Source organism: Colletotrichum scovillei, assembly GCF_011075155.1.
Source record: "Colletotrichum scovillei strain TJNH1 chromosome Unknown Contig00003, whole genome shotgun sequence".
In the NCBI taxonomy this organism is placed as follows: Eukaryota; Fungi; Ascomycota; class Sordariomycetes; order Glomerellales; family Glomerellaceae; genus Colletotrichum; species Colletotrichum scovillei.
The window spans coordinates 697,890-723,820 of record NW_023336261.1 but is presented as its reverse complement, the minus strand read 5'-3'; the positions used below and the strand labels follow the sequence as shown (position 1 = coordinate 723,820).

Genomic DNA, 25,931 nt, shown 5'->3' with positions numbered 1-25,931 from the left:
GCCCCGAAACGATCGTTTGCGAATTCGAGCCACACGAGGATGGCTCTGCCACCCCGGTGGCCCAGCGAAGTTACACGAGTGACGCTGTGACGAAGACCCCTCGAATGTCTAGGAGAGTCGGCAAAGATGGTGTGGAGTTGAGCACTATGCAGGCGATTGGTATCATGTCAGAGATCCAGGCGTCCTTCGCGGCCATAGCAGGTCTAGCGGCAGTCCCGGACACCATCGTGGCTACAGTAGAAGAGGTCACAGGGTTCGGCAGAGTCGTTTTGTATCGCATCGACGAGTTCATGGCTATAACGATACTCGACACTTCCGACAGGGAATGGCAGGGCCCACAACGATGCATACATTTCACGAGGCCCCCTCGCGCCAGCAACGTCAACCATCAATCGCCTTTCCCGAGTCAGCTCAGGATTCTACACGATAGCGACGCCAGCCCTGCGAGACTCGTCTACCGAAACGCGGAATTCCATCAGCGTGGACCTATCTACCTGGACCGGTCCTACCTCAACAGAGCTTCGCCAACGTTCTTTGAAGAGCTCGCAGCTGAGGACTCTAAAGCTCGCTCCTTCTCGACCATTCCGATCAACGCCTTTGGTAAGCGATGGGGGTTGGTAGTCTGCTATGGATATAGTCCCGAGGAAACAAGAATAACCATGTCCAAACGCCAAATGTGCGAGTTCATTGGCAGTACATCTGGGGTGGCGATCGAGAGACTGTCATACGCTTCTATGCTGGGTCATGTTGAATTGTCGCAAGCCCGACGCGAATCGATTCGATATCCCAGCGAGAGCACCGCAGCGTCACAGGACCTCTTGCGCCTCTTTGGCGCCGATTTTGCCTTGACGTCTACCACAGGAGAAATTGGCAGACTTGGAGAGCCTAGCAAAGAGTTGTACCAAGAGGCAACGGCGATAGTGCGGCGCATTCAACCATACCGAAGTGAATCCGTCATCATATCGACAGACGTGGCGGCTGAACTGCCTGATGTGGGGATCGCTGCAAGTGCTCGTACCATATCCGGGTTGCTCTGGGCGCCGTTGTCCACATCTAGTGGTGACTTTGTTGTCTTTTTCCGATTTAAGCAACCTACGTCAGCCGTCGCGCGCGATGGCGCATCATCACTTCTTGAGAGTGATCCTCAATCTGCTACCCAGTCAGCCCTTCAGTGGTCTGACAGGCAAGTACGCATGGCCACTGCTCTCGGTTCCCTTGGCCGCCAGCTACCACTCTCACAACTGCCCAAGGAGAGTACCTTCGTGACTATTCAGTCAGTGCTCTCGCTCGCTAGAATCGAGCCTCATGTGTACAGTGCCGTGGGCTCCATGGTTGAGAGTCTTGATGATACGTTGCAGAATCTCGGAGAACAACATGCTGCGTACGACAATGTTAATCAAGCGTACTTCTCATCTAGAGTGCTTGAGTACTTGCTCAACGATCTTCGTTGCTAGCACCTTAATGTAAATCTTCAACTATTAGACGAGTCTCAAGAGTCAATCGGCCAGTACCTAGTATCTGGCATCCTCGTAGCCCTGACCTTCTTGGTCCAAGGCAATCGTGTGTGCGAAGCAACATGATGCTTTTGGTTTATGCGAACTCGGGCCATGATGCTTCAATGCTCTCTGAAACTTGACAGCATCTCACCCCGCATTGAGGCCATGAGACGTAGATATGATGATCCCGGAGTCCACTCCGGCGGACGTTACTCCGGCGGCATTCATTCCGGCGAATTCCACTTGACACCTGACGGCGGCAGGCAAGCTCTCGGCGCGGAGACGCAGTGTTCCGTTCACCTCTGCATTAGGTAAGTTGGTGGTTGCCAAAGGGGCCGCTCCAGGACTAAACCTAAGGTGGATACATCGGGTGGATGGTAAAAGCGGACCCGGCGTCCAGACCAGCCCAGAGCTTGGACCATCTCTTCGAAGATACGTACCGACCATCGATGAGCTCATCCCCGTTCCGACACACCAATGACACTATGCCTAATTCGTCGGGTGACTCCAAGCTCAAGCTCCAGCTCCAAGCTTCAAGCTCCCTCACTCCCTCGACATCTCTCCGGACCTCCCCATCCAATTGGCAACGGTCCCTCGCTGGCAACCAGAAAAAAACGGGAAGATGCCGTCCAACACACAATCCGAAGATGCCGCGGAACGGCCCCTCTTGGCAGATCCCCATCATGAGTACGGCGGCACTGATGGGCCCGAACCCCCCGTGCTGATCGCCGAGGAGCGCGGGGCTGGTACCTTTTCCAAGAACCTCGGCGCGGTCGAGGCGTTTGCCATTGTCATCAGCATCGTCATTGGTAGCGGCGTGTTCACCTCTCCGGGTTCCATTGACACGAACGTCCCGTCGCCCGGCGCTGCGCTGGTAGTATGGCTTGTTGGTGGTGTCCTGGCGTGGACTGGTGCGAGTACCATGGCTGAGCTGGGGACGGCGATCCCTGGTGAAGGTGAGTCCAACCCCCTTGTTGAGTCTCTGTGTGGTGCGATGGCGCTGACGATGTGAACAGGCGGTGTTCAGCCCTTCCTGCAGCACATCTATGGCGATGTCTTTGGCTTCCTTGCCGCCTGGACCTGGATCGTGGCCGTTATGCCAGCCACTCTCGCCATCCTCAGCATCGTATTCGTAGAGAGCATCTACTCCGCCGGCGGGGTGACCGACCAGGCGGGAGCTCTCCCGCACAAATTGTTCTCGATTCTGATTCTCGTCGTTATGAACGGCGCCAACTCCATCAGCACCAAGGCGAGCACTCGCCTGAACAACTTATTCGTCGTAACCAAGTTTACCAGTATCTTTGCCGTTGTACTTGCCGGCATCGTCGTCGTCATCCTTCAAGTCTCGGACCACGACCGCGATGTTGGCGGACGGGACTGGTTTAATAAGCCCTGGTTCGGGAACCGCAAGACGTCTTTGCCGGGTGGCGGCGAGCTGGACTGGAACAAGGTTGGGACGTGGGATATGCTTGGCTACTACTCTGCTGCGCTCTACGGTGCTCTCTGGGCGTACTCTGGCTGGGATAAGGTATGTCGTTCGTCCTGGTATCTATTAGTGGGTGCATCTAACATTGTCAAGGCCGTCTACGTCTCTGCTGAGCTTCAGCAGCCGGCACGCCAGCTCCCTCTCGCCATCAACACGGCCGTACCGACGATCATTCTGTGCTTCATCGCGGCCAACGCAGCCTACTACATCCTTCTCCCCTGGAATGTGGTTGCCTCGACCGACAGCGTGGCAGTCGTCAGTCATGCCCATCAACCTCAATTGACTCCTTTCCCGTGCTCACAATAGCTAGACCGCCATCAACCGCCTCCTCGGCCCCGCCTTCGGCATCGTCGCTGCAGTCCTCATCTGCCTCGTTGTTGCCGGCTCCCTCCTCGGCAACTCCTTCGTCGCGGGCCGCATGACCGTCGCAGCATCAAACTTCAACTGGCTACCCAAGTTCCTCGGCTTCGTAGGCCGTGTAGGATTCAAGTCGGAGGAGAACTCGCCAGCCAATTCGTCCGCCGATGCTTCGTCTGGGCCTGCGCACGCGAGATCCGACGCGCCGCTCAACGCGCTCTTGCTATCGACAATTCTCTCGGCGCTGTATATTCTGTTTGGCAACTTCCGCGCCCTCTTGACCTTCAACGGTCTGGGCGAGTACACGTTTTTTTTCTTGACAGTCCTCGGTGCCGTCATTCTGCGCGTTCGAGAGCCGAAGCTGCGTAGACCGTACAAGCCGTTTGTGCTGATCCCAGTTATCTTTGCGCTCGTCAGTGGATTTGTGGTTGTGAGAGGAGCTATTTTTGCTCCTGTGCAAGCGCTCATCTTGATTGTGCTGTGGATTGTCGGGCTTGGATTTTACTGGGCTAGGAGGAAGTATTACGCTCACTGCAACAGGGCTGATCATTGATCAAACGACTATCAGAGCGTGTTTTGATTGATCGAGGTGGTACATATTGACTAGCAAATTTGATTTATCTAGGTACCTACTTGTGAGAGATTCAACACACACGTGTATGATGATACATTCTGGAGGCTGAACTAAACTAGATAACACTAGATAGCTCTCAGACATTACAACGTTCTAGTTTCACAAGTCGTTGCTCAGAGCTCCTCGCTCGTGGGCTCATTCCTGCCAGGGTCATCCAGATCAGCAAACAGCTTAACACCCCACTTGGCCCCGGGGTTGCTCAAGCGGTGCTTCTTATCCTGCTTGCCAATCTCCTTCAACTCCTCTTCAGTGAACTCAATGTCGAGCGCCTTGCGGTTCGAAATGATGTGCGAGTCCTTTGTGCTCTTGGGAATCACGCTCGTGCCCCGCTGGATACCCCACGCCAGCACGGCCTGGAAGACGGAAACGCCCTTCTTGGCGGCGACGTTGACCCAGAACTTGTCCTGGTAGATGGCGGGCAGGTCGTCGCTGTACGTCGGGTTCGTGTTGGCGAGCGGGGAGTAGGCGATGACCTCGATGCCCTTTTCCTTGTGCCAGTCTACAAACTCTTGTTGTTGGAGGTACGGGTGGGTTTCGAACTCGTGGGCGTAGGGCTTGATCTCCGCCGCCTTCAAGATTGTCTCGACGTCGGCTTTGGCGAAGTTGGAGAGGCCAATGTGGCGGGTTAGGTTTGCCTTGACGAAACCTTCGAGGGTCTTCCAGGTGTCAACGAGGGTTGTCTCGCGGTCGAGGGCGTTGTTGGGGTCGTCGGGGATGAAGGCGACGGGCCAGTGGATCAGGTAGAGGTCGAGGTAGTCTACGCCCAGGTCCGAGATGGACTTCTTGATGGCGGCTGCGGCGCGGTCGGCGCGGTGGTCGGTGTTCCAGAGCTTGGAGGTGACCCAGACGTCCTTGCGGGCGACGCCGGAGGAGGCGAGGCCTTTGCCGGTTTGGTCTTCGTTCCCTGGAGTGGGATGTTAGCTTGCGGGACGATGGATCTCGATGAAAGCGGTTTGATGTGAGAGATGCGGATGACTCGTGTGAGTTGTTTGACTCGCGTGAGCACTTGAGGAAGGGCATGTGAGTTATGAGATGGAACTTACTGTAGATGAGAGCGGCGTCAATGTGGTTGTAGCCTACCTCGCCCACGGCAAAGGCAACGGCATCGGCGACCTTGCTCTTGTCGGACAGCCATGTTCCCAGGCCCAGAGGAGGGATCTCGTCGAGGCCAGAGAGGGAAGCTTGGGCCAGGCCTGCGCCGGCGGCGGCGGCGGCGACTAGTGTCTTGAGGTGCACCATGATGAAGCTATTCAGAAACCTGTTTCTCACTGTGATTTCCAGTCCAAAGTATTTGGATGCTATTCACAGGTTGATGTACAGTGGCTAGGACAGCTCAATTGATGGGAACCGCGGTCTTTTGGCAGAATTCCTCTTTCCCCTCTTCGCTTTGAAATCGCATCATCCCGATTTCTATCCGCTTAACCAGCCCCCCTGGTCTCTTTTTATCAGTGGAGGTGGTTGCCGGCATGACATCATCCATCTCCTCACTTACACCACCCGCGCACCGGGCTCCCATTGACACACGCAACGTCGCAGCCGAAGCACGTCAATCCTCGATGATTTGCTATCGGCGAATTCAAAGTTCTAGGATGGGGAAGATCCGGGAGAGATATTGTCAATTGGTATCAAGAATTGAGAAAAAGCTAAGTAACAAGAAAAAAGTGTCCAACAGGTCATATCACCAACCAAAAGAGCCAGCCGATACCGGTGGCTACCAGCGGTGAAATCAACAGCACCGCTTCAAAGCGAGGTGTTCCCGAAGAGGAAGGTGACTTGGTCGCTGCCTCCACATTGCTCTTCGCCTTTGATTTTGAGGATGGCCCCGCTCCGCTGTCGGCATCGGCCTCGGATTCGGTCCCGGCATCGGCATCGGTGGCCCCAATCCCGGCCCCGGCACCAGATGCACTGCTTCCCGACGACAACACCACTTCCGCGCCATGAGCCCCAGCCGCCGGCGCCGGTGCTGCCACCGGAGCTGCTGCTATTGCTGGCCCTCCTAACGCCGCTGCAACAGCCGCATACGCCGGCTTAGGCTTCATATCCTTGTCGAACAAGCACGCGTCCCCGGCGCCCGAAAACGTGGACGGGATCCAGCTGTACTTATCCGTAAACTCCCACACCACGACGCCGACGCACTTTGCGTTGTCCACGCACGTCTTGACGACGGTGCCGTAGTCCTTGGCCTGCTGCTGTATCGCGGCATCATCGGCAGGCAACTTATCATGCCGCACATCCAGCTCCGTAAGCGCGACCTCCAGCCCCAGATCCGTGAAGCGCGTCATGACTTTGTTCAGTGTATCCTGCGACGGCGTCTTGCCGACCTGGAAATGCGACTGGAACCCGATGCCGTCGATCTTCACGTTTGCGGCTTTGAGATCCTGCACGATCTTGACGGCGCCGTCCGTCTTGTTGGAGTTGAACTCGAGGCTGAAGTCGTTGTAGTACAGCTTCGCGGCCGGGTCGGCTGCCGCGGCGGCCTTGAAGGAGATGGTGATGAAGTCTGCGCCGAGGGTGCGGGAGAAGACGCTGTCGCGGAGGGTGCCGTTGTCGGCGAGGGCTTCGTTGACGACGTCCCATGAGTAGCAGGCGCCTTTGTAGTGCGTTACCACGTTGGAGATGTGTGCTTGGATTACGGGGGTGAGAGTTTCTGGGGTCCAGGTGCCCGTTGAGACTGTGGTCTTTGGTCAGTATTTGGTTCGAGGTTCGAGGCTTTCAGCTCAAGGATGAGCATGAACGTACCGAATTGTGGAAGTTGAGAGTGCCACGTCAACGCATGACATCTCATCATCTGCTTATTCGACTGCGCGACGGCCCTCACGGAATCCGGATTCGTGAACTGGAACTCATTTTGCGTCTTCTCCGTCGCGTCCCATTTCTGACTGTTCTCCGGCACCACGAGGCCGAACTCGCCCGTCTTGTTCAGGACCGCCATGTACGCCGCATCGTTGAAGAGGTTCGTGTCTGTTGCCGTGCCAAAGAAGAGCTTCCCCGACTTCACTGCTAGCTCGTGGAGACCTTGCCCTGATACGGAGGCTACTCCTCTCCATGTTGAGAGGAGAAGCCAGCTTGTGAGTCTCGCCATCTTCTTTCTTTCCTTGAAAATCGCCCGCTTGCTGATGGAAGCTCGTGAGGGAAATGCGTTATGCGCGTAAAAGCGCCAAGCCTGCGATGAGTAAAAGATGGGATGGAAGAATTGAGAGCGCAGAAGCAGAGGTCCGGGGGGGAGAGAAGGGAAAGATGTCATTCGATGTAACGTCTTTCATGCGGGCACAGACTAGCCCATATATCAGTGGGCAAAGAGAGAGTCTGCTTGTCTGCTTTACCCTAACTCTCTTCTTCGTCCTCCAATAGCCCGATTCGCATTACACTTTCAGGAGCTTCCCGCATGATCATGTGGGAAGCGGCAAAGGCCTTTGGATCGGATGTTTGGGTGCCGTACCGGGATGAGGCCGATGAGATTTCCGCCAGAAGAGGGGTTGGCAACTTGGTGTTGGTTCCGGTTGGAGGGGCCGTATGGCGGCCTTTGAGGTGCTTCACTTGGGGTTTCAGAGTCGTCCGAACCGTACTTTCATCATCAGCGGCGGGGGGCCGTTGGGCGCACTTTTTCAAAAGAGCCGTCATCCTAGGTTGGTGAGAGTCAGGGATGGTCTTGCATGAAGGCACAGCCTAAAGTCAATTAACCCACCTCTTCAACTGGCAACACCCCTAAAGTGAGGCTCCGAGACGAGGCTTAGTGGCGGGGCAGCAGAGAGAAAATGGTTGTTGGCAAGTTGATGTGTTGTACAAAGAGGGGCACACCGCAACGCACGCACATACGCACACACGGAGAACTCCAGTACAACGTCATTTGTTGTCAGCCTCGACAGGGCTGTTGCTTCTTATGTATTCTTGAAGCTGGGCTTGAGGATGGACTACAAGATGGCTCGTACGTCCGCGCTTGAAAAATTGAGATCAAAGCAGGTACTTTTCAGATGGTTGACTCGGTCGGACTGCCCGAAGTAAAGGTCCGATGCTGAATTGTCAGAGTCAATTGACAAAGCTAGTGCCCGGTCCTCTTGAAGGATTTCTCATTTCTTCTGGAAGTCTAATCACAGATACTGGCACTTCAGGGACCGAGGGATTGAGTTCTGACGCGCTTCTTCACGAAAGTAGAGAGCATGCTACAGAGCTTCATCAATAAGTTCTACACGTCTCTGTAATCAACTACTAATCTAATATTGAACAGATGTTCCTGCCATCTGGGAATGTCGTAAGAGAATGCTTCATAGCCTCTAGAAAAGGTTTACACAATTTCTTACACCATGTCTTACACAATCTCAAAGTACTCGAGCTCATCCTCATCGGTCGGCCACATCTCACCGCCCATCGCACCAGCAAACACCGTTGGTCCTACTATCGTATACCTCCCGACCTCACCTTTACAAGGCCGCAATATGAACGGATGATCCATCCCCGCAAGAAGACATACGACATCGCCTTCCCGAACACCAACAACTCCAAAACCAGCCCTTCGGTCAAGCGTGTAGAACAACCGTCCCAGCCGGAGTTCGACTCGGCACTGGCACCCGCGCAGCGAGTCCCACTTCACGAGGGATGAGACTACTGACATGCCTCGTACGGCCTTGTTAGAAGACGATGACGACGACGATGTTGACGTTGACGTTGATGACATGGACGCCGACCATTCATACTTTCTTGGCCCTTGAATAACCCACCATAGCAACTCGTAGAGACTGCGGCCCATAGCGTCAAGCTTGGGTCCTGCCCAGATAGTGCTCGAAACGCTCATCATGAAGCGACCAAGTACATCCAGGTACGGGCTTTCGCAGTCATGCGGAAAGGGTCGCTTCGCCTCACATTCTTCGTCTTTGTCTGCCATCTTTTTGTCATGGCCATGGCATCTTCCCTCAGAGCACTGGCTCTTTGTAGGGAACATGTCGCTCACGAAATTCCCTACTTTTCCTACACGCACCCCTCGAAGTGTGAGCCTCCTTCCGTCGCCAGAGAAAGCGAAATATGACTTGGCGCCGCCTGAAGCCGCGCAAAGACTGGTGTAATAGTACTTGTACGACCCCCTCACCTCAGAATCCGTAGTCGCAAAGTCGACCGTCCACGACGGCATGCACTCCCATGCAACGCCAGCCGTCGTCTTCTCCCGATTTGAAAAGTACAGCACGCGTAGGCTATCCTCCTCTTCGACCATGAGCCTCGTTGCGTCTCGAAAGACCTCTCCGATGGGCTTCCGGTAGTCCACCGTCATCTTGCCGAGTACACCTGGTGATAGCGCACGTAGCGCAAAGATCTTGTCTCTCGGCTCCGAGGCTTGCATTGTGAGGACTCGACGTAGTTGGTTCGTTGCCGCGCGGAACGGCCGTGTTGTTGCCATTGCTTGCCATTCGTAGAGATCCACGTGTAGGTCCATGCCCTGCTGACTCGGAACGCTCTCGTCTTTTGGTGCCACTGCGAGGAGACGTGCAAGGCTTGAGAAGACGAAGAGTCGGGAGTCACGGCAGAGGACGGCGGAGTTCTTGTGGGCAAATTCTTGGAGCGTCCATACCCGTGTCCAGTAGGGTGATAGTCTCAAGTGATGTAATGTATCACTGTTGCAAACTGTCTCTTGATTAGAGGCCGATGAGAAATTTTGATGACGAGGATTTGTGCGGGATCGTACCTTTCAAAGCGATTCTGGCAGCTAAGCTCTTTACTCCTTCACTTCGACCGCGATCATACCCGAGACGGGGAAACAATGCTAGAGGCTTCGAACATGCCAGACTGCCCCAAGTTGCCGGTGCATGATCCTCCCCGAGCCACACAACTACAGTCTTTGCGCGGTGGTAAATCTCGGCCATCATAGCCACTTGAGCATTGCGTTCATCGTCGGATGCCTGGTCGATGCAGATGGCGTCTATCCAGACACTTAAGCTACGGCGGTTCTTCGTTTTTCGGTGAAGGGATCGACGCAACAACCTCAGTGCTGCAGCGCAATTGGGAGTTATTAACAACTGTTTCGTGGATGATCCAGAAGTTCGTATTGTGAGCGGTTCGCACGGCTCTTCTCCGCCCCAGGTATAAGATAGCGCAACGTATGAAGGCGGGCAGTCCACGCTCGCTTCTACAAGGCGGCAGCTGAGAGGTTCTTGGAAAGATTCTCTCTTCGCGCTTCTTTGGAACACTACTAGTCGAATTGATCGTGAGGTAGACAGGGGGTCGAGTTTGAATTGGTCGGAGATCTCCATGCTCAAGGAAGGGGGTACGAAGAGGTCTAACGACCTTGAAAATAGTTCATACACAAGCAGCAGAAAACTTACGCTTTTCCCAGCTTCATTTAAGTGAAAGCTGTGATCATCATAGGGAATCAGGGCCGATGTTGAGCCAAATGAGTAAGCACTAGCAGGGGCAAAGGAGTGGCCGATGCATGATTGTCGGTAGAATATACATGATAGGAAGGCAGCCAGGGATGCAATTGGGCTGAGCAAAAGACGTTTTCAGCCGCTATTTCAAGACAGCCAATGTTATGGCGTTCACTCTCTTCATAGGTAGTCAGGAATATGGTCAGTTGTCAGCTCCAGCATGTGGTGCTACAGATAACGTGTGTCGTTGGATATGGCAAGAATCTCCAACAATGTCTTAGTTGCGAAACCCTGCAGAATTCCGGATGATGCAACCCCGCACGAACATCTATTACCGGTGACTTTGGAGCGCACGCAGAGATGGCAAACGAAACACTGGTTGAAATTTGGATTGTAAAGCTGAGATAAACCTCACAAGCGAGGGCTCCCAGTCGCTGGGAATAGGGATAGGAAGTTTTCTTGGCACAAAGATCAATGTGAACACATGCTGAGGTATCAAGGACCTTGTTTGGTTCCGGACGAGGTGAACAGGTGTTCCAGCAGGCAATGTCGCACTACATAAGGGAGACCTGATGACGTCCTGAGTGACGATCTTTTCGGCCTAGAGCCGCCAATTGATGTTCTTTCTTTTCGTGCATTTCAACAGCTCAGGCTCTAGAGTGTAACCGCCCCTTTTCAAGCGATGTCTTGACCTGGGGGATTTGCACATTTATTTCCTTGCTTCCACCTCGCTCACCAAGCTGAAGGCGTGACCATTGCGAGTGCTACCTGAGAAACGACTGCAAACGAGAAAAATACGAGCAAGCTGGTGAACCGACTTAATAGAAATCACGACGAGCTTACTCTACATGCTTCTTTTATAACGGTAGCTCAAGAAATTAGCATGTTGAGAAACCCAGCTCCATGGCAATCACACGACATATACTTGTCAAACCAAGTCTTAGCTTCAAGTGGTCAAACTTGCGTCATAGTCGTCCGAAGTGAATAGAAATTTCCCATGTAACGGCAAGCTCATGATATGGAAGATCCGGCATGCAAATTTGATTGAAGCTCGACCTATTATTTCCATATATGGCTTCCGTTGAATTCCCCTACGATGTAGGCGAACCGTGTTTGCAAGGAACTTATTCATTGCCATGCAGGTCTCTTTACCTATCATCTAGCATGATGGTGCCATCACGTTTACAGCTGATTCTCTTTGTCAGATAGACAGTCAGGCTTTGAAAAATTCAACGTCGCGCGTAAGGAAGACGCCAAAAACAAATACCGTTACAGCTGCTATTGACGTAGTGGAAGATTGCTCGCGGTCATTGTACACACCGAATGCCGTTTCTGATACAAATGTCGGAGCTAGCGAATATCTGACGCCGACCACTAGGGGCAGCCAATGACGATCAAAGAGCTTGAGTTCGGCAGCTCGGCCTCGAGAGGGGTCGGCCATCGGCACTATGCTTCCGTGTAATGGCCGGGGACTTAGGATTGGTTGCCACAACACTTATACACTTCATGAGATGTATTTAACAGGATGAGTATACAACTCAAAAAGTTCCATGATACTGAATAAGAATCAAAACCAATTCGACATGTCAGGACGTATCGACACACACATCCACGCCCTTCCCCCGTCGTACCTCGCAGCTGTGAATGCCGCAGGAGGGGACCCTTCCGGGTTTCCATCGCCTGAGTGGTCTCTAGATGCCACTGTGAAGCCAATGGATAACATCAGCACATCTATAGGTGAGTTTTCTAGATCAGGGCAGACTCCTGTATCATTCCTTCATTCGACTAAAAGCATGGCCAGGAATCTTATCAGTCTCGGCTCCTGGTGCATCGATCGCGGGAACTGGTGAAGACGGGCGAAAGCTTGCACGTACCTTGAACAATGACCTCGCAGACCATATCGGCAAGTCATCAGCAGGAAGACGTCTTGGATTCTTTGGAGTCCTGCCTGACTGGCAAGACATCGACGGCACAATTTCAGAAATCGAGTTTCTCTACCAACAACAGAGACTCTGCCACGGTGTAACCGTCTTTACCTCGTACGGCGGCAAACTCCTCGGTGACCCAGTCTTTAGGCCCATCTGGGAGAAGCTACAGTCTCACAAGGCTCTTATCTTCCTTCACCCGACGGGCCTCGATGTGACGCCGAAGCTCATAGCTTCAGCCCTCCCCCAACCAATCGTCGACTACCCACTCGCAACTACCCGGGCTGCGGTGGACCTCGTCCTGACCGGGACCCTCCATGCCTGTCCCGACATCGACGTGATTCTGTCACATGCCGGAGGAACTCTCCCATTTCTAGCCACCCGTGTGCTGGGGACACTCAACATTCCGGCTCTCGCAAACGTCGTTGCCGTGGATTACGAGACTGCGCAGGCCGACTTTGCTCGGTTTTACTACGACACGGCATTGAGCTCCAGTCCGACACAGCTAGGGGGCTTACTCGACTTTGCCGATCCGTCTCACATCCTTTTTGGATCAGACTTCCCATACTGCCCTGACCCGCTGATTGAGCTCCAGGTCCTTTCATACGAAGGGTTTGTTGCATCTCATCCGAGGGGGTCGGTTCTTGCGCCTGAGGTTCTGCGAGGCAACTCGATGGCCTTGTTGAAGAAGCACAGTCAGAGGAGAGATCCAGACTGGGACTATGAAGTGAAGAAGATGATGCATGAGTCGAAGATGTGATGCGAGGCTCAGGTTGCGTCTTGACTTATGCTTGGATCTCGAAGATATACTTACAGGGGTTTGAGCGTGGTCATTATCTTGTGGCATTGTTCTATATTATCTCATCTACTAGCTGCAAATCAATGACAAGTTTGGCTTCGTAAGGCATGCTGCATCTCAATCATTCCTCATCAATCCACTCAAAGTGCGACTGCGTCTGTCTGCAATCAAACTTTGCACGCTCCTCCGGGCTCATATCGGCTCTCAGAGCAGCAGCTTCGGCACTCAAATCATCCATCTCCATATCCGCCACGGCATCAGCAAGTCCATCGCCCGCTTCTCCCTCGTGCGCCGCATCCTCATCGTCATCACTGTCGTCCATCTCAAAGTCCTCATCGTCTGCGTCGTCCACGTCCTGAGCAATCTTTCTCTGCTCAGCCTCGTGTACCCGGCGCCGCCAGCCCTGGAGCGCGACGATGCACTCGTCGTGCTTGAAGTCTGCGAGGTCGCCAGTGCCCCAGCCGTGGGCGCGGTAGATGTCCACCGGTTCCGATGACTTGGCGAGAACGCTCGGGTCGAGGATCTCGGCGTCGTCGTCCTCGGTCGGCGGCACGGGGAACAGCTGGACACCTAGGCTTGATACAAGCTGAGAGAAGTAATCCGTAACAGAGTACGACCGTACACACCGCCACGGCTTGTTACGCGGGACCTTTCCAACGGTGTAGAGGTTCTCCTCGTACGGCGTGAGAATACCTCGGCTGCAGTCTACGATCCACCAATAAGGCTTCGTGCGCGAACTGGAAGATCGGTACTCTCCATACGTGAGACAGACAACATCTGGCGGCAAATCCATCGGTGCGGCTCCCGTGTCGCGCGTGGGAAGGGCAGCGAGCTCATGAAGCCCCGCGTCGCCGCGATCGGACCACTGGCTGAAGTGTCCCATGTGACGGAGGTAGCGCACAGCCTTGGTTTGTGGTGCGACGTTCCAGGGGCCCGGACGAGGTCCGTCGTGCATCGGTCTGGCGTAGGGGAGATGGCGCAGCAGGTCGATAACGACCTCGGAGCGTCGCAGAGCGCGCAGGGCGCCGATATCTAGATCGGCATCTGTCCAGCCTCCTGGCGGTGGGAAGTCGACGTATGATGATGGAATGTAGGCGAGGCGCGTGAGAGCCGAGTAGTATTGAGTGAGGCCAGCGACGACATCGTCACGGTTGTAGGCGCAGTTGAGGGGGGGTTGATCTGGAGGCATCTCGTCGACGATGGCCACGGCTGAAAGATGAGGGGTAAGTAAGCAAAAGGAGTCTGAGAGTTTGGTGTTTTGTTTCCTAAGACTCACAGTATTATCACAGTCTGAGAAGAAACAGAAAGCACTCAAAATGCCCCGCAGAATGTGTGTTATCGTGAAAAAGCCTCGATGAGATGCTGTGCCGTCTATTGCCTAGAGTTTGTGGACGCGACGCGTCTGTTTCTTTCCACCCCGCTCTCAAAGCGGCCAAAATAGGCCTCGCTTGGCGAGACCGTTGGCAACTGGTCGTCTTCTTCAAGCAGGTGGTGCGGACAGATGCAGAAGATGCCTTCTCTAATTCGACCAGACCGCTCATTCTGACTGGGATGAGAACCAGGGTTCAAGGCACTAAATAAGCCAGGGTTTAGACATGATGACTCAGGAGCACATGTTGCCTCACTGCACTGCGATAAACAGTGAAATTTCACATTGTTACAGCTTGGAAGCGTGACAGCGAGTGAAAAAGACCACTCACCAGTCTCACAATCATAAGCTTCAATCTCACTCTCAACCCATTGCTTACAGCGAAATGCACGCGAATATGATTCCTCGACATACGCTGGCACATGATCATTCTCTCATTTCGAACCACAATTTGTTCGCTCGCGAATGAATCAATCAATGAGTTTATTGGCGCGAATAACTCACCACCACCACCACCACCTCTCTCATACATGTGTGGCTTTCCCCTGTCATGCATTACACTGAAGCGCGCCCGGTGCCCAACTGTGAACTCGCCCAGTTTCTCATCCTCACCGTCGCATCGCCCACGCGCCCCGTCTGACCCTCAAGCAGGATGAAGTCATGAGCCTCGCGTTCCGGCAATTCGACTAGCAGGTCCAGATCGTTATTGCCACAGCTGACGTGCTCCGAGAACGCGCGAATATCATCTCTGAAAGCTTCCTGCTGACCTCCAGTGATGTACAGGCTCTTTGTAGCCGCGGAAATCTCATCCACCCATGCCATGTCGCCGTCCATTGGCATCGCCATGGCGAGGTCGCTCTCGTCGGACTTGTTCCGCACGGGGAACCGCGGGTGAAGGAGCTCGGCCGTGGCGCGGGACATACATGTCGTGGTGAGCATGTCGACGTAGTTATTCTCTGTGAAAGCCGGCGTCGTCGTCTTGCTGCTAAGCCAGGGCGATACCAGAAACACACCTGCAAGACGATTCTCCAGGCGCAGGGCCGGGATCTCGAGGTGGCATGGGTGGCAGATGTGGCGAACGACGGAGCACGCCAGGTTGCCTCCGGCTGAGTCGCCGCCAATGATGAGATCGTTGGGTTTGATGCCGGATAGAATGAGCTGGTTGAGCGCTGCGATCGCCTGGCGGAGTTGCGTGGGATATCGAGCTTCGGGTACCAGAGTATACTGCAAGACGGCAACGGCAACCTCTGCGTGAGCTCCAGGACCACCGGTGACGTACGCGTTCCAGCACCAGTCGAGATGGCCGGGGAGAAGAGGCACCACGTATCCACCGCCGTGGAAAAACAGGACAAACTTTGTGGCCTTTTGACGATTGCCGATCCACAAGATCGAGCCGTCGTTAGCAGGGAGAGACTCGATCTTCTTCTGCAGCTTGTCCGCGAGCTCCGGATGACGCTTCTGCTTTTTCGCGATCCATTTCTCGTACGTCTTGATCGAAGGAGGGATTAGGAACTGTATCTCGCGTGCTCTCATCGACCCCAAAGCGAAACGGTAATACGCGCAGAAGGCAAAGAAGCGGATAGAGACACCTCTCGCGATAGCAAACGGGATGCCATAGAAGAAGTTCCACGCCAATTGTATCGGAGCTATCAGCACACGGAGTCAGTCACCAGTCAATGCTTCGTTTCGCTGTAAAGGAGTAGCCATGTTGAAAGCGAGACATACCACGGAACAGCAAACGAAAGACCAAGTCTCTCTTCTCCCACAGCGAAAGCTGCGGTCTCGATACCGACATGTTTTCTCGTTTCTCGGTCGCACTCGCACGCGATGATCGCACCCGGAAAGAAGTCTACTGATGTGCCTAAGGGTTCGGTTCGTCTGGTGTCAAAGCTGTCTACGATCCAGCCGTATGGCCGACATAAATGAAAGGAGCAAAGGCTGTGCTACGAGTGACTAGCAAGTGAGTAAGCAACCACCACCGCACAGCGCAGGTTGGCTTTGGAAGTCTGGGAAAACGTTCAGACAGGTTCAGACAGGAGGTTTGACGTGGACAAGAAACGCAAATGTGGCTCAGAATGTCACTGACATGTCTGTCCGCAGGAATCCGCAGGAGGCACGGGCGACCGAAGAGACGCTCCAACTACCGATGCTTCCGACCGAGGCATAATTCAAGATTGTTCAGGGTGGCAGAGGTAACAGTAGCTTGGTGTGAGTTAGCTGGCAAGGTAGTTCGCACTCGTTTAAACTCGTCACAAAAGCCGGTCTCCCACGTAGCATCATGGTGCTTCTTCAGGTTAGACCCTTGCATTATTACGTGGGGGATGCCCCTCACTTTGACGTGCAGGGAAAAGAAGCTTGGATCTCCAAACCTCATGCTCGTGCAGATTGGGGTATCAAGTCGCTTGGCCTGATCTCGTGGAAGTGGCTTGGGACCTCGGCTCCTCACTCTCGGAGGGATCGTTCCAAAGCTGTTGGGGTCGATCTCGGCTCACGTTGAAACGTGACAGTTTCGCCCAGAACATTAAAATACCAACCCTAGACAATATTCAAGCTTCATTTAATGATCAAAAATCTTTCTGTCTTAATTGTTTAGTGGGATTGATGACGCTAGTGACAACTGCACCATGTTGACCTCACGAGAAGGATTCACGGTTGACGTGATTGCCAGATGGCTCCGAAAATCAGTCCTCAATCCGTATCTCTCGATACCGCTTGCAACCGGACTGGCGGTGGTATCAGCAAAAAAGAACGGAGCGGTCGGACTCTCAGACATCAGATTTGACACCGCTCAGCGCGTTGCGTTCCTCGCGGCTCTAGCAAGCTTCGTCTTGTCAACCACCGAGTATCTCAACAAATGGTCGGCAAACAACTGGACGACAGACCACACATGGGATTTTGACAAAGAAATCATTATTGTCACCGGTGGCAGCAGTGGCATCGGCCACAGTATCATCAAACATATCCTGGCCAGAAACCCGCGGGCGACTATCGTTGTTGTCGACCTAGCTCCGCTATTATGGGAGCCTCCGAAAGGTTCCAACATCCACTTCTTCAAGTGTGATCTGACCGACACAAAGGCTCTCAAGACTCTTTGCACGTTGATTCGAACTCAAGTCGGCGATCCTACCGTTCTCATCAACAATGCGGGAATCGCACGGGGTTACAGCGTCATGGAAGGCTCGTACGCAGACGTTGAGTTGACCATCAAGACAAACTTGCTCGCCCCCTTCCTGCTTACGAAGGAATTTTTGCCGTACATGGTTCGCACCAATCATGGCCATATTGTCAATGTCGGGTCGATGAGTTCGGTTGTTCCCCCAGTGAGAATTGCTGACTACTCTGCCACCAAGGCTGGGCTCACCGCGATGCATGAGGTAAATGACACCTTTTTTTGACTTGTTGAGCGCTGTGACGACCGCTAACACTTCCCAGTCACTTCAACTTGAGCTGAAATACATTCACAAAGCGCCCAAGGTTCGTCAAACGCTTGGAATCTTTGGCTTCATCCGAACACCTCTGGTTCCCTTCGACCCCGGTCAGCCTCACTTCATGATGCCGCTCCTTCATGTGGACTCGGTAGGAGAGGCCATCGTGAATTCCCTTTACAGTGGCTTCGGACGGACGATCTATCTGCCCGGTATCATGTCATCTGTGACAGCCCTGGTAAGTTCTATGCGTTCCTCGAGTTTTTGGACTTGACTGACGTCACTGATTTGCAGCGAGCTGGTCCTGAGTGGTTGTGGCGTCTTGCGAGGGAGACGACTGCGAGCGCGAAAGATATCGCGTATACGCCAAGGCAAAAGATTGATGACACAACTGGTCAATTTGAGATGGTAGAACCAGCGGAGAAGTGACTGTGTTGGACTTTGTGTTCGGTTTTCTAGATGTAGAGAGAACGAAACTAATGCACATCTTTAACGTAACCAAATATGGCCCTTGTGGAAAATCACCAATTCACCACAACTTTCCGTTATCTGCCCTTCGAATTGTGTCAAGATTTTGACTTATCACACCTACAGAGTGCCAATGAGCTGAGACCTGCAGTTCGCTAGATGTGTTGATGGACCCCCAAGAGCCCCCAGTCGGATGAGTTCAACCGCATCGAGATGGACCGGGGCGTCAACATCTCCGTTACCCCGGCGCTCCGGTTGTGAACTGTTGCATTCTCACATAGCTCGTGTGCTCCCGATCTGCCAAGAACCATGGTCGCACAGTAGTCCTGAGCGGGATCGTCACCCTTCCGCGACCAGCTCCATTTTCCCCTCATCCTCGGGCCGTAGCTCTCCACTTTAGGGCGATCCCCCCATCAAACGAGGTCTCTTAGGTCATGGTGTTTCTCAGAAGCTCTCACAAAGTTTCACAACGACGTCGTAGTAGCATGCATATGCTTGCCACCCTCGGACGAGACGGCCACGCCCAACGTGGGACGAGCCGAGGCATGGGTGAACTACCCACCGTTGACCATGGTCAACGACGACATGTTCCCCCGCACTATCCTACCCTCCGCGAGTGTTTGGTCGCTTCCTGAAACTGAGTTTTCGACCTCATCCTTTCTGGGAACAGAGTCAACAGGTGTACCGGAAGTCAGAGACGGTAACTCGTGACTATCATTTTCGAAAACAGTGTCAATACATAGGCCGATTTGACACGCGGAAAATGTCGAAAGCTTCGGATACGCCTACCTTTAGTCAGTTCGCGTGCGTGGGGACTGGGTTCTCGGCGATCGGGCTGGGAGCTACGTTGAAAAGATGGTACGGCATCGGCGACATCAAATTCTTTGAGCGGCACAGTGATCTCGGAGGAACATGGTTCATCAACCAATACCCAGGTAACGTTCCCTTACGAGTATGGGCTTCGCCAAGCGCAGCAGTCATTGACATCGACCCAAAGGATGTGCATGCGATATACCCAGCGCATTGTACAGCTTCTCGTTCGAGTCCAACCCAGACTGGAGTCGAGTCCTGCCTCCGCAACAGGAGCTATGGCAGTACCTCCACGATGTGGCTGAGAAATACTCGCTCATAGAGAAGATGAGGTTCGGCGTCAATGTCGAGCAATGCGTCTGGTCGGAAGAACGCAAACGCTGGAGGATGAACATTCGTCACTACGAAACCAACCAAGTCTTTGCGCATGAGTGTCAGTTTCTCTTTGCTGCCACAGGACAACTCATGCAGCCGCGAGAGATCGACGTTCCCGGTTCAGCAAGCTTCAAGGGTCGCATCTTTCATTCGTCCCGGTGGGATCAAACCCTGGATATCCAAGACAAGAAAGTTGTTGTCATTGGAAACGGGTGTACCGCATCGCAAATCGTCCCGGCGATTGTAGGCAAGACGAAGCACCTCACGCAAGCTATCCGCACAAAGCACTGGATCTTACCCCCCGTCGACAACGAGAATACAGAGTTCATGAAGAACGTCTTGAGACATGTGCCAGGAACACAGACGCTGCAAAGATTTCTGGTCTTCGCTGCGGCAGAAAACACACTGCGAGGGTTTTATATGACGAATGATGGGAACAAGTATCGCAAGCGTGCTAGAGCCAACGCTGAGAAGTATATGAAGACAACGGCGCCGGCGAAGTATCATGACAAACTCGTACCTGACTTCGAACTCGGTTGCAAGAGACGGATCTTCGACTCAGGTTACTTGAAGAGCTTGCACTCGGAAAATCTCACTTTGATAGACGAACCGATCCAAGAAATTGTGCCAGAGGGTATTCGGACCCGAGAAGGCGTCACGGAAGCGGATGTCATCGTTTTGGCCAATGGTTTTGTGACAAACAATGCGGTTGGAGGCTTAGATGTCATTGGTCGAAACGGAGAGCAGATAGACCAGCATTGGGAGTCGTTTGGTGGCCCAGAGGCCTACAATTGCACGATTGCAAGCGGGTTTCCAAACTTCTTTGTACTTCTTGGTAAGCTCTCTCCTACATGCCATACAGGAGTAGGGTGGTTGCTAATTCAGTCTACTCTAGGACCGAACTCACTCACAGGCCACGCGTCCACCATCATCGCAGCGGAAAACTCCATTAACTTTGCACTTCGCATTATCAAACCGGTGCTTGATGGCAAGGGAATGACCGTCGAAGTTACTAGAGAGGCAGAGCAGCAATACGTCAACCAGATGCAGGCCGACATGCAAAAGACTGTATGGTCTACGGGATGCACTAGCTGGTATCTGAAGGACACAACGGACGGCAAGAAGTGGAACGGCTCGACCTATCCTTACTCTCAAGCATACTTCTGGTATCGCTGCTTGTTCCCCGACTTTGGTGACTTGGAAATACGTGTAAGCATGCGAGTGAGACGAGGTTACTTGAAACAGCAAAGTGCTGACATATCAAAGGGACCGACTCATGCCGGGCGTAGGAGACGGACATGGCCAAAGAAGTTGGCAGTTGCCGCTGTTGTGGGATACGCTCTGTCACTGCTATTTGGCCTGACTCGGAACCCATTGGCTCGAAACCGCTATTGGCAGCAGTTCAGTGTGGGCATGCAATTGTTAAGAGCTTTGTTGATGATGAAATTAGCCAATTTGAGAAGGAGGGTTGGCATGGTGTGAGGAAGGAGACTTTGGAAATGAGGATTGGTCAAAGGAAAAATGCAGGAACGAGGTTTAAGAAAAAAACATCAAAATGAGTTGCGAGCTGATGACAAGAGTACAGCTGCATTTGATGGGGAGGCAGTGCGAAGTTTCATATAAGTTGGTATTTATTACTAGTAAACTCGAAGTGAAGTGTGACTTGTGTCCACTTTACTACAAGATACTTACTCATAGAGGGAAGTTTCAACGAGTCTATCTCACTTTGTCTCACTTCAAATCCTTCCGGTTGAGTATTTAAGAATGCAATGTGAAGGTCACTGTGATATTCACGTATGGAATATGAGGGGCGGAAGAAATTGTGAACAACAAGTGGTATCTTTTACTTTTTTGACTATCTTCCTTGACGATGCAAGCGTAAGAGTTCAGCGATTTGACATTCCAGTTTCATTGCTTTTAACCATTTACAACTTGGCAGCAGCCTTGGCCAGGTCGGCAAGGGCCTCACGGCGCTTGAACTTGGCGTCCTGGATGACACCAGCATCGGCGTCGCTGGAGAAGTTGCCGGTCCACTCAACGAAGGTGCTGTTCTCGTTCTCACCAGAGGTAACGGGGTAGCAGCGGATGGTGCTGACGACGGAGGTGTAAGACAGCTCAGGCTGGGAGGTGATGACGCTGTAGGTGATGTAGTGGTTGATGGTCTGAATGTGAAAATTAGTATCCGCGTAGTCATCTGTTCGCGATCATGAGGAAGTAAGTCAAACCCCCCACTTCCTGGCACCCCCCTGTTTCTGGCACCCACAAAAACGATGGGATCACAACCCAACCTCCTCATTACTATTAACTATTGATCCTCAACCACACCCACTACAATACAACTGCCAGCCTCACTAGGGCATTCAGAGTCGCTGGATTCAGCCGTAATAACCTCCTTTTCACCCGCTTCGATTTGAGCCCGATGGATATCCCTGATGTTCGCAAACTTCGTGTTGGGATCGATCTGAACAGTCTTCCTCTTCCTAACTGCAGCGTTGGTAACCAGCCCTCAGGTGAGCCAGCTGCTGCTGGGCAGCTGCCAGTTGCCAGGCCTGCTCTGTGAAGCCTTTTTTCACCTTCCTGAACAGCAGCCGTTGAGTGCTGGTATCATTGTCGAGTTGGGTGTATAAGTGCAGTTGACCGCTGAGCTCTGCCAGCTTCCTGGGTGTCGACCAGACCACAGAGGAAGCAGAATCCCATGGCTCAACAGGGGTAGTTTGTTGACCATTATGGCATCGCTTTTGCCCCGACTGGTTGGTTTGGGTGTGGTGGGCAGCAGAAGGCTCAGGTAATACCATAGGGTTCATCAGGGCTTAACCATCGCTACAGGGTGTAGACCAGTCCACTTCCAACCACTTCTGATGTTCGAGACTGATAGACCAGCAAGTCGAGCCTTCTGGTAACAGTCCAGGAAGTTCCTTTTACCTATAATGGTAGAGTCGTTCCATTGAGACAAGTAACCGAGCTCCTTCCGATAGGCTGACTTAACAGGGCTGAAGACAGACTGGTCAAGTGGCTGGAGGACATGAGAGGAGTGTGGTGGTAAGAACAGTAAATGGATATTGTTAATATAGCAATTCCACATGAAGTCTGTCGTCGTATGACTCCCATGCCCATCCACAATCAACAGTCGAGCCTCGCCCTCAGCCTCGGGCATAGTCTGTGGGATAAACACCTTCTCTAACCATTCAATGGCAGTTAAGTCTGTAGTCCAGCCATTATCTGTTGCTGTAAACTCCCACCCATCGTATGGAACCAGATGTAATGGAAACCACTGTTGTTGGACCGTCCCCCTTGAAAATGATAAGAGGACGAAGTGCCCTACCCAAGGCTGAGATACACTCAATGATAGAGACCCATGCCCTCGACCCAGGTTGTTTCTTGCGAACAGACGTCGTCTCAGCCATGCCCAGCACTAACCCATTAGCTCCTGACCCTCGAGGATGCCAGTCTCATCCATATTATATCTGTTGGCTGGTTTGATGTCCTTGATCTCAGGGATAGCAAGGAACTTAAACCAGTTCCTAATGACCTCAGTAGATGCCCCATTAACGCGTCTAGAATCGATGGAACGACTTCTCTGAACCTTAATGATAGGGTTCCTTCTCACGAAGGCATAGATCCAGCCTTTTCTAATGGTTTGGTATCCCCAGCAGCAGCCAGAACTCGCTCTGCGAATTCCTTCACCTGTTGGTGCGTTGGTGCGAGGCCCAGCGAAGCCTGAATGCGAACCCATTGTGCCAGCTTACTCTCCTGGTCAGGAGACAGCCTCTGCCAGTCAGCAAAAGCCACTTTCCTAGTCTGACCACCTTGGAGACGTAGTTGGAGGGTTGATCGTGGTATCCCATACTCCAATGAGGCTCTCTTTTGACTCTTGCCGTTTGAGATGTCCTCGAGAGCCTGACGAAGCTGATCTTCGGTATATTGAGGCATTAGATATAGAAGAAGGTATGTGCAAAAAATGAGCCCATTTGGACTCGAATTGAAAATGTTGTGATAAAAGGAGGTTGGGGGTGGGCATTGCGTTGTGGTGGATTTTCGCGTTTTTGTGGGTGCCAGAAACAGGGGGGTGCCGGGAAGTGGGGGGTTTGACTTACCGGTACGTGAGCAATAACGCTTAAGTTTCTGTACCCATACCCCGTACGCTGTAGGGCAGCGCAAGCGCATTGGGGCGCCGCTAACTTGACTTTAAGATTATGCCTCAAGTATTCCCTGCTGCACTCGCCCGGCAGGGGCGGGCAGCAAGCAACCCCTTGCCAAAAATCATTGAGGAAGCACTACTCTGAATCATTGTTCCAACCACCCTTCTTCCAATGCGAGCCATAGATGCAAATCTCGAGTGTCCTTGAGTCACGTTCAGCAGACAATAATTGAGCAGGAAAGAGAATCCGTGGTCAAGTGTAAACCCGCCATACAACCAACCGCATTAACTACAAGACGAAGTATCCCATCACCTTCGAACTGGGCTGGTTCTCTCGCTGAGATGCAATATGGATTGCATTGACGACCGTGCCTCTTTGCTAGGATTGATGGCGACTTTCAGTGCCGTTACTTCCAATGCCATTGATCTCAATCCATGCTGAATCGCTGCCCATTGCCCTAATCAAGACATTCAACCCCTTATTGACTTGAACTCAAACAGACAATAAACCGTAAGAATGTCAAGCACATAAGCACTTATCAGAATCGTTCTTTTAATGTTTAGAAGCGACGCTTCATCTCTAACTCTCATCATAACAACGGTCCAAGGATTTGGTAGAAGACACTACTCGCCTTGTCAGTGACGGGTTCCATCAGAGCAAAGTCTAATTCTAGGAAGCGAAAAGCCGGTTCCACTCTTGAGTGAACTCATCTCAAGCAGCTGACTGCGCGGTATCAATCCGTACAACAGGGTATTAGTTCTTAGACAAGCCTCCCTTGGCGCCAGGTGATCAAACTCCTACTTTCCGATGACAACAGGAGAACATCCATACTGGCTGGCTGGATGCACAGTTCATCTCTTCTTCTCACTCCTAGGTTTCTTCTTTAAAGTCACATGATATCTCAAAGTAGAAATGAGTTGTGTCGCATGGCCTGATTCCATAGCTAAGTGCATGATGCTCGTCAAGTCACGGAAGTCGTAGTTTATGGCGTAATAGCATCATAATAGGCTTCTACGTACTCCGTAGTTGTGCGGTAGAATCAGGTGCAGGCTCTGGCTGAATGTATTGTGCGATAATTCCAAGATTATTATAGCAACCCCCAAGTTACAGGTATGCACGTATCAAGAGCAAGTGCCACGGTATCCAGCACCCCTCTCCCATTGTTGGTAACCATTAATGTACCCATAAAGCTTACACGCAGTGAAGAAGTCGTCACCGCTGATCACATTGCCAGGCTTCTGTATGCACTTGACGCCGTCAAAGGTAGCCTGTTGGCATTGTTAGCCTTTAATGTCACGTCGAGTGGTAGAGATACTTACCACCGATCCCCAGCGCTCCTCGCAAACCGCCTTCGTCCAGTCGTTTCTGGGAATCCATCCTTCTGCGGTCAAAAGGCAGCAGTTGTGACTGCTGTGGTCCTTGCTATTGGTAGGTTCCATTAGCCCCCGTCATTCTTGAGAAGGGGAAGGGGCATATAACGAGCATGCTTACCTCTGAGCTCCTTGGATGAGCAGAAAAGCAAGGGCGAAGGTCTTGAGAACGGCGGCCATTTTGTCTTGATGTCTGATGATTGCCAACGAGAAAGGAGTGGGATTTCTGCCTAGTGACATTTCGATTTTCAGTGGGCGAGAGCGCCTATTTAAGCTGCATGTGGACATTTCATGTCGCTCATCACCATCTCTCGTTCTTTCCGCTCAGGCCCGAGTCAATCTCTTCGGTTCACGCCCACTCAACTAACTATTGGGTGTTGTTGACTTGTAATTGCAGTCAACAAGGTCCTTCAACGAAAGACAAAGACAAATAGATGATAGAACCATATCACTCATAACAGTTGCCACGGGGCCCCCGCCTGAGGATTCCGGCATCCCACATGGCTCGTAGTGGTCAGACGCCGGTCAGACGCCTAGCAAGTCGTTGCTGGCTCCGCGGATGCCGTATTGAAAATCCTGACAGGGGTCCTGATCAATGAGACGACGCAATATGTTCCCCATACCATAAGTCGAGCCTCTCGGGAAGGCGGCTCAGAGTCGAGACTTTCATTTATTAGAATTCCGAACTCGACTCGACAAAGTACTAGCAGAATGAAGATACCCCCGGAAAATCATCTCGCAAAATTCTGAATAAGCCAGGCCGAGCTTACAGACTCTACCTTGTTTGGAGATTGACTCAAGTCCTCAATTGTCACAATAACGTAATCGATTGATTAAGCACCTACCTTACGTAGAGTGTCAAAAGGGTATGTAGGCTATCCTAGCCCAGGACCATGCGTTCATTGTTCAAAATCATTCAACATAAATC

General features: G+C 52.5%; 9 protein-coding genes across 9 annotated transcripts; 4 read left to right on the top strand and 5 right to left on the bottom strand.

Annotated features, from left to right (window-relative positions):
• Positions 1-2,118: 2,118 nt before the first annotated feature.
• On the top strand, positions 2,119-3,892 carry HER10_EVM0001397 (uncharacterized protein; the record flags this gene model as incomplete). The annotated part of the gene is made up of 4 exons (XM_035471145.1): positions 2,119-2,452; positions 2,513-3,024; positions 3,076-3,237; positions 3,293-3,892. The coding sequence occupies 4 exons, from the start codon at positions 2,119-2,121 to the stop codon at positions 3,890-3,892; spliced, it is 1,608 nt and encodes a 535-aa protein (XP_035335650.1).
• Positions 3,893-4,080: 188 nt separating this feature from the next.
• Positions 4,081-5,583, bottom strand: HER10_EVM0001625 (aldo/keto reductase). The gene is made up of 2 exons (XM_035471368.1): positions 5,017-5,583; positions 4,081-4,877 (listed from the first exon to the last, which is right to left on the bottom strand). Exons 1-2 carry the CDS (start codon positions 5,210-5,212, stop codon positions 4,087-4,089), a joined length of 987 nt encoding a protein of 328 aa, XP_035335668.1. The 5' UTR covers positions 5,213-5,583; the 3' UTR covers positions 4,081-4,086.
• A 130-nt stretch (positions 5,584-5,713) lies between these two features.
• HER10_EVM0006318 (glycosyl hydrolase family 10) lies at positions 5,714-7,055 on the bottom strand (the record flags this gene model as incomplete). The annotated part of the gene is made up of 3 exons (XM_035475907.1): positions 5,714-5,753; positions 5,894-6,651; positions 6,783-7,055. 3 exons carry the CDS (start codon positions 7,053-7,055, stop codon positions 5,714-5,716), a joined length of 1,071 nt encoding a protein of 356 aa, XP_035336119.1.
• Positions 7,056-8,279: 1,224 nt separating this feature from the next.
• HER10_EVM0007990 (HET domain-containing protein) lies at positions 8,280-10,238 on the bottom strand (the record flags this gene model as incomplete). Its single annotated transcript, XM_035477528.1, has 2 exons — positions 9,645-10,238; positions 8,280-9,583 (listed from the first exon to the last, which is right to left on the bottom strand). The coding sequence occupies exons 1-2, from the start codon at positions 10,207-10,209 to the stop codon at positions 8,280-8,282; spliced, it is 1,869 nt and encodes a 622-aa protein (XP_035336268.1). The 5' UTR covers positions 10,210-10,238.
• Positions 10,239-11,906: 1,668 nt separating this feature from the next.
• On the top strand, positions 11,907-13,008 carry HER10_EVM0012957 (uncharacterized protein; the record flags this gene model as incomplete). The annotated part of the gene is made up of 2 exons (XM_035482331.1): positions 11,907-12,060; positions 12,125-13,008. The coding sequence occupies 2 exons, from the start codon at positions 11,907-11,909 to the stop codon at positions 13,006-13,008; spliced, it is 1,038 nt and encodes a 345-aa protein (XP_035336714.1).
• Positions 13,009-13,090: 82 nt separating this feature from the next.
• Positions 13,091-14,536, bottom strand: HER10_EVM0004880 (uncharacterized protein). Its single transcript, XM_035474509.1, has one exon. The coding sequence runs from the start codon at positions 14,234-14,236 to the stop codon at positions 13,169-13,171; it is 1,068 nt and encodes a 355-aa protein (XP_035335979.1). The 5' UTR covers positions 14,237-14,536; the 3' UTR covers positions 13,091-13,168.
• Positions 14,537-14,971: 435 nt separating this feature from the next.
• Positions 14,972-16,211, bottom strand: HER10_EVM0011303 (uncharacterized protein; the record flags this gene model as incomplete). Its single annotated transcript, XM_035480738.1, has 2 exons — positions 14,972-16,062; positions 16,142-16,211. 2 exons carry the CDS (start codon positions 16,209-16,211, stop codon positions 14,972-14,974), a joined length of 1,161 nt encoding a protein of 386 aa, XP_035336561.1.
• An 829-nt stretch (positions 16,212-17,040) lies between these two features.
• On the top strand, positions 17,041-18,270 carry HER10_EVM0004977 (short-chain dehydrogenase; the record flags this gene model as incomplete). The annotated part of the gene is made up of 3 exons (XM_035474603.1): positions 17,041-17,790; positions 17,849-18,079; positions 18,136-18,270. 3 exons carry the CDS (start codon positions 17,041-17,043, stop codon positions 18,268-18,270), a joined length of 1,116 nt encoding a protein of 371 aa, XP_035335990.1.
• Positions 18,271-19,072: 802 nt separating this feature from the next.
• Positions 19,073-21,472, top strand: HER10_EVM0005757 (uncharacterized protein; the record flags this gene model as incomplete). Its single annotated transcript, XM_035475361.1, has 3 exons — positions 19,073-19,244; positions 19,307-20,277; positions 21,434-21,472. 3 exons carry the CDS (start codon positions 19,073-19,075, stop codon positions 21,470-21,472), a joined length of 1,182 nt encoding a protein of 393 aa, XP_035336064.1.
• Between the last annotated feature and the right edge of the window lie 4,459 nt (positions 21,473-25,931).

Bases quoted from the DNA above. Each gene is read 5' to 3' on its own strand.
- HER10_EVM0001625 (XM_035471368.1), bottom strand. From the start codon at position 5,212: ATGGTGCACCTCAAGACACTAGTCGCCGCCGCCGCCGCCGGCGCAGGC. The intron at 4,878-5,016 runs GTAAGTTCCATC...ATCCCACTCCAG, and splicing joins TGACGCCGCTCTCATCTACA to GGAACGAAGACCAAACCGGC.
- HER10_EVM0004880 (XM_035474509.1), bottom strand. From the start codon at position 14,236: ATGCCTCCAGATCAACCCCCCCTCAACTGCGCCTACAACCGTGACGAT.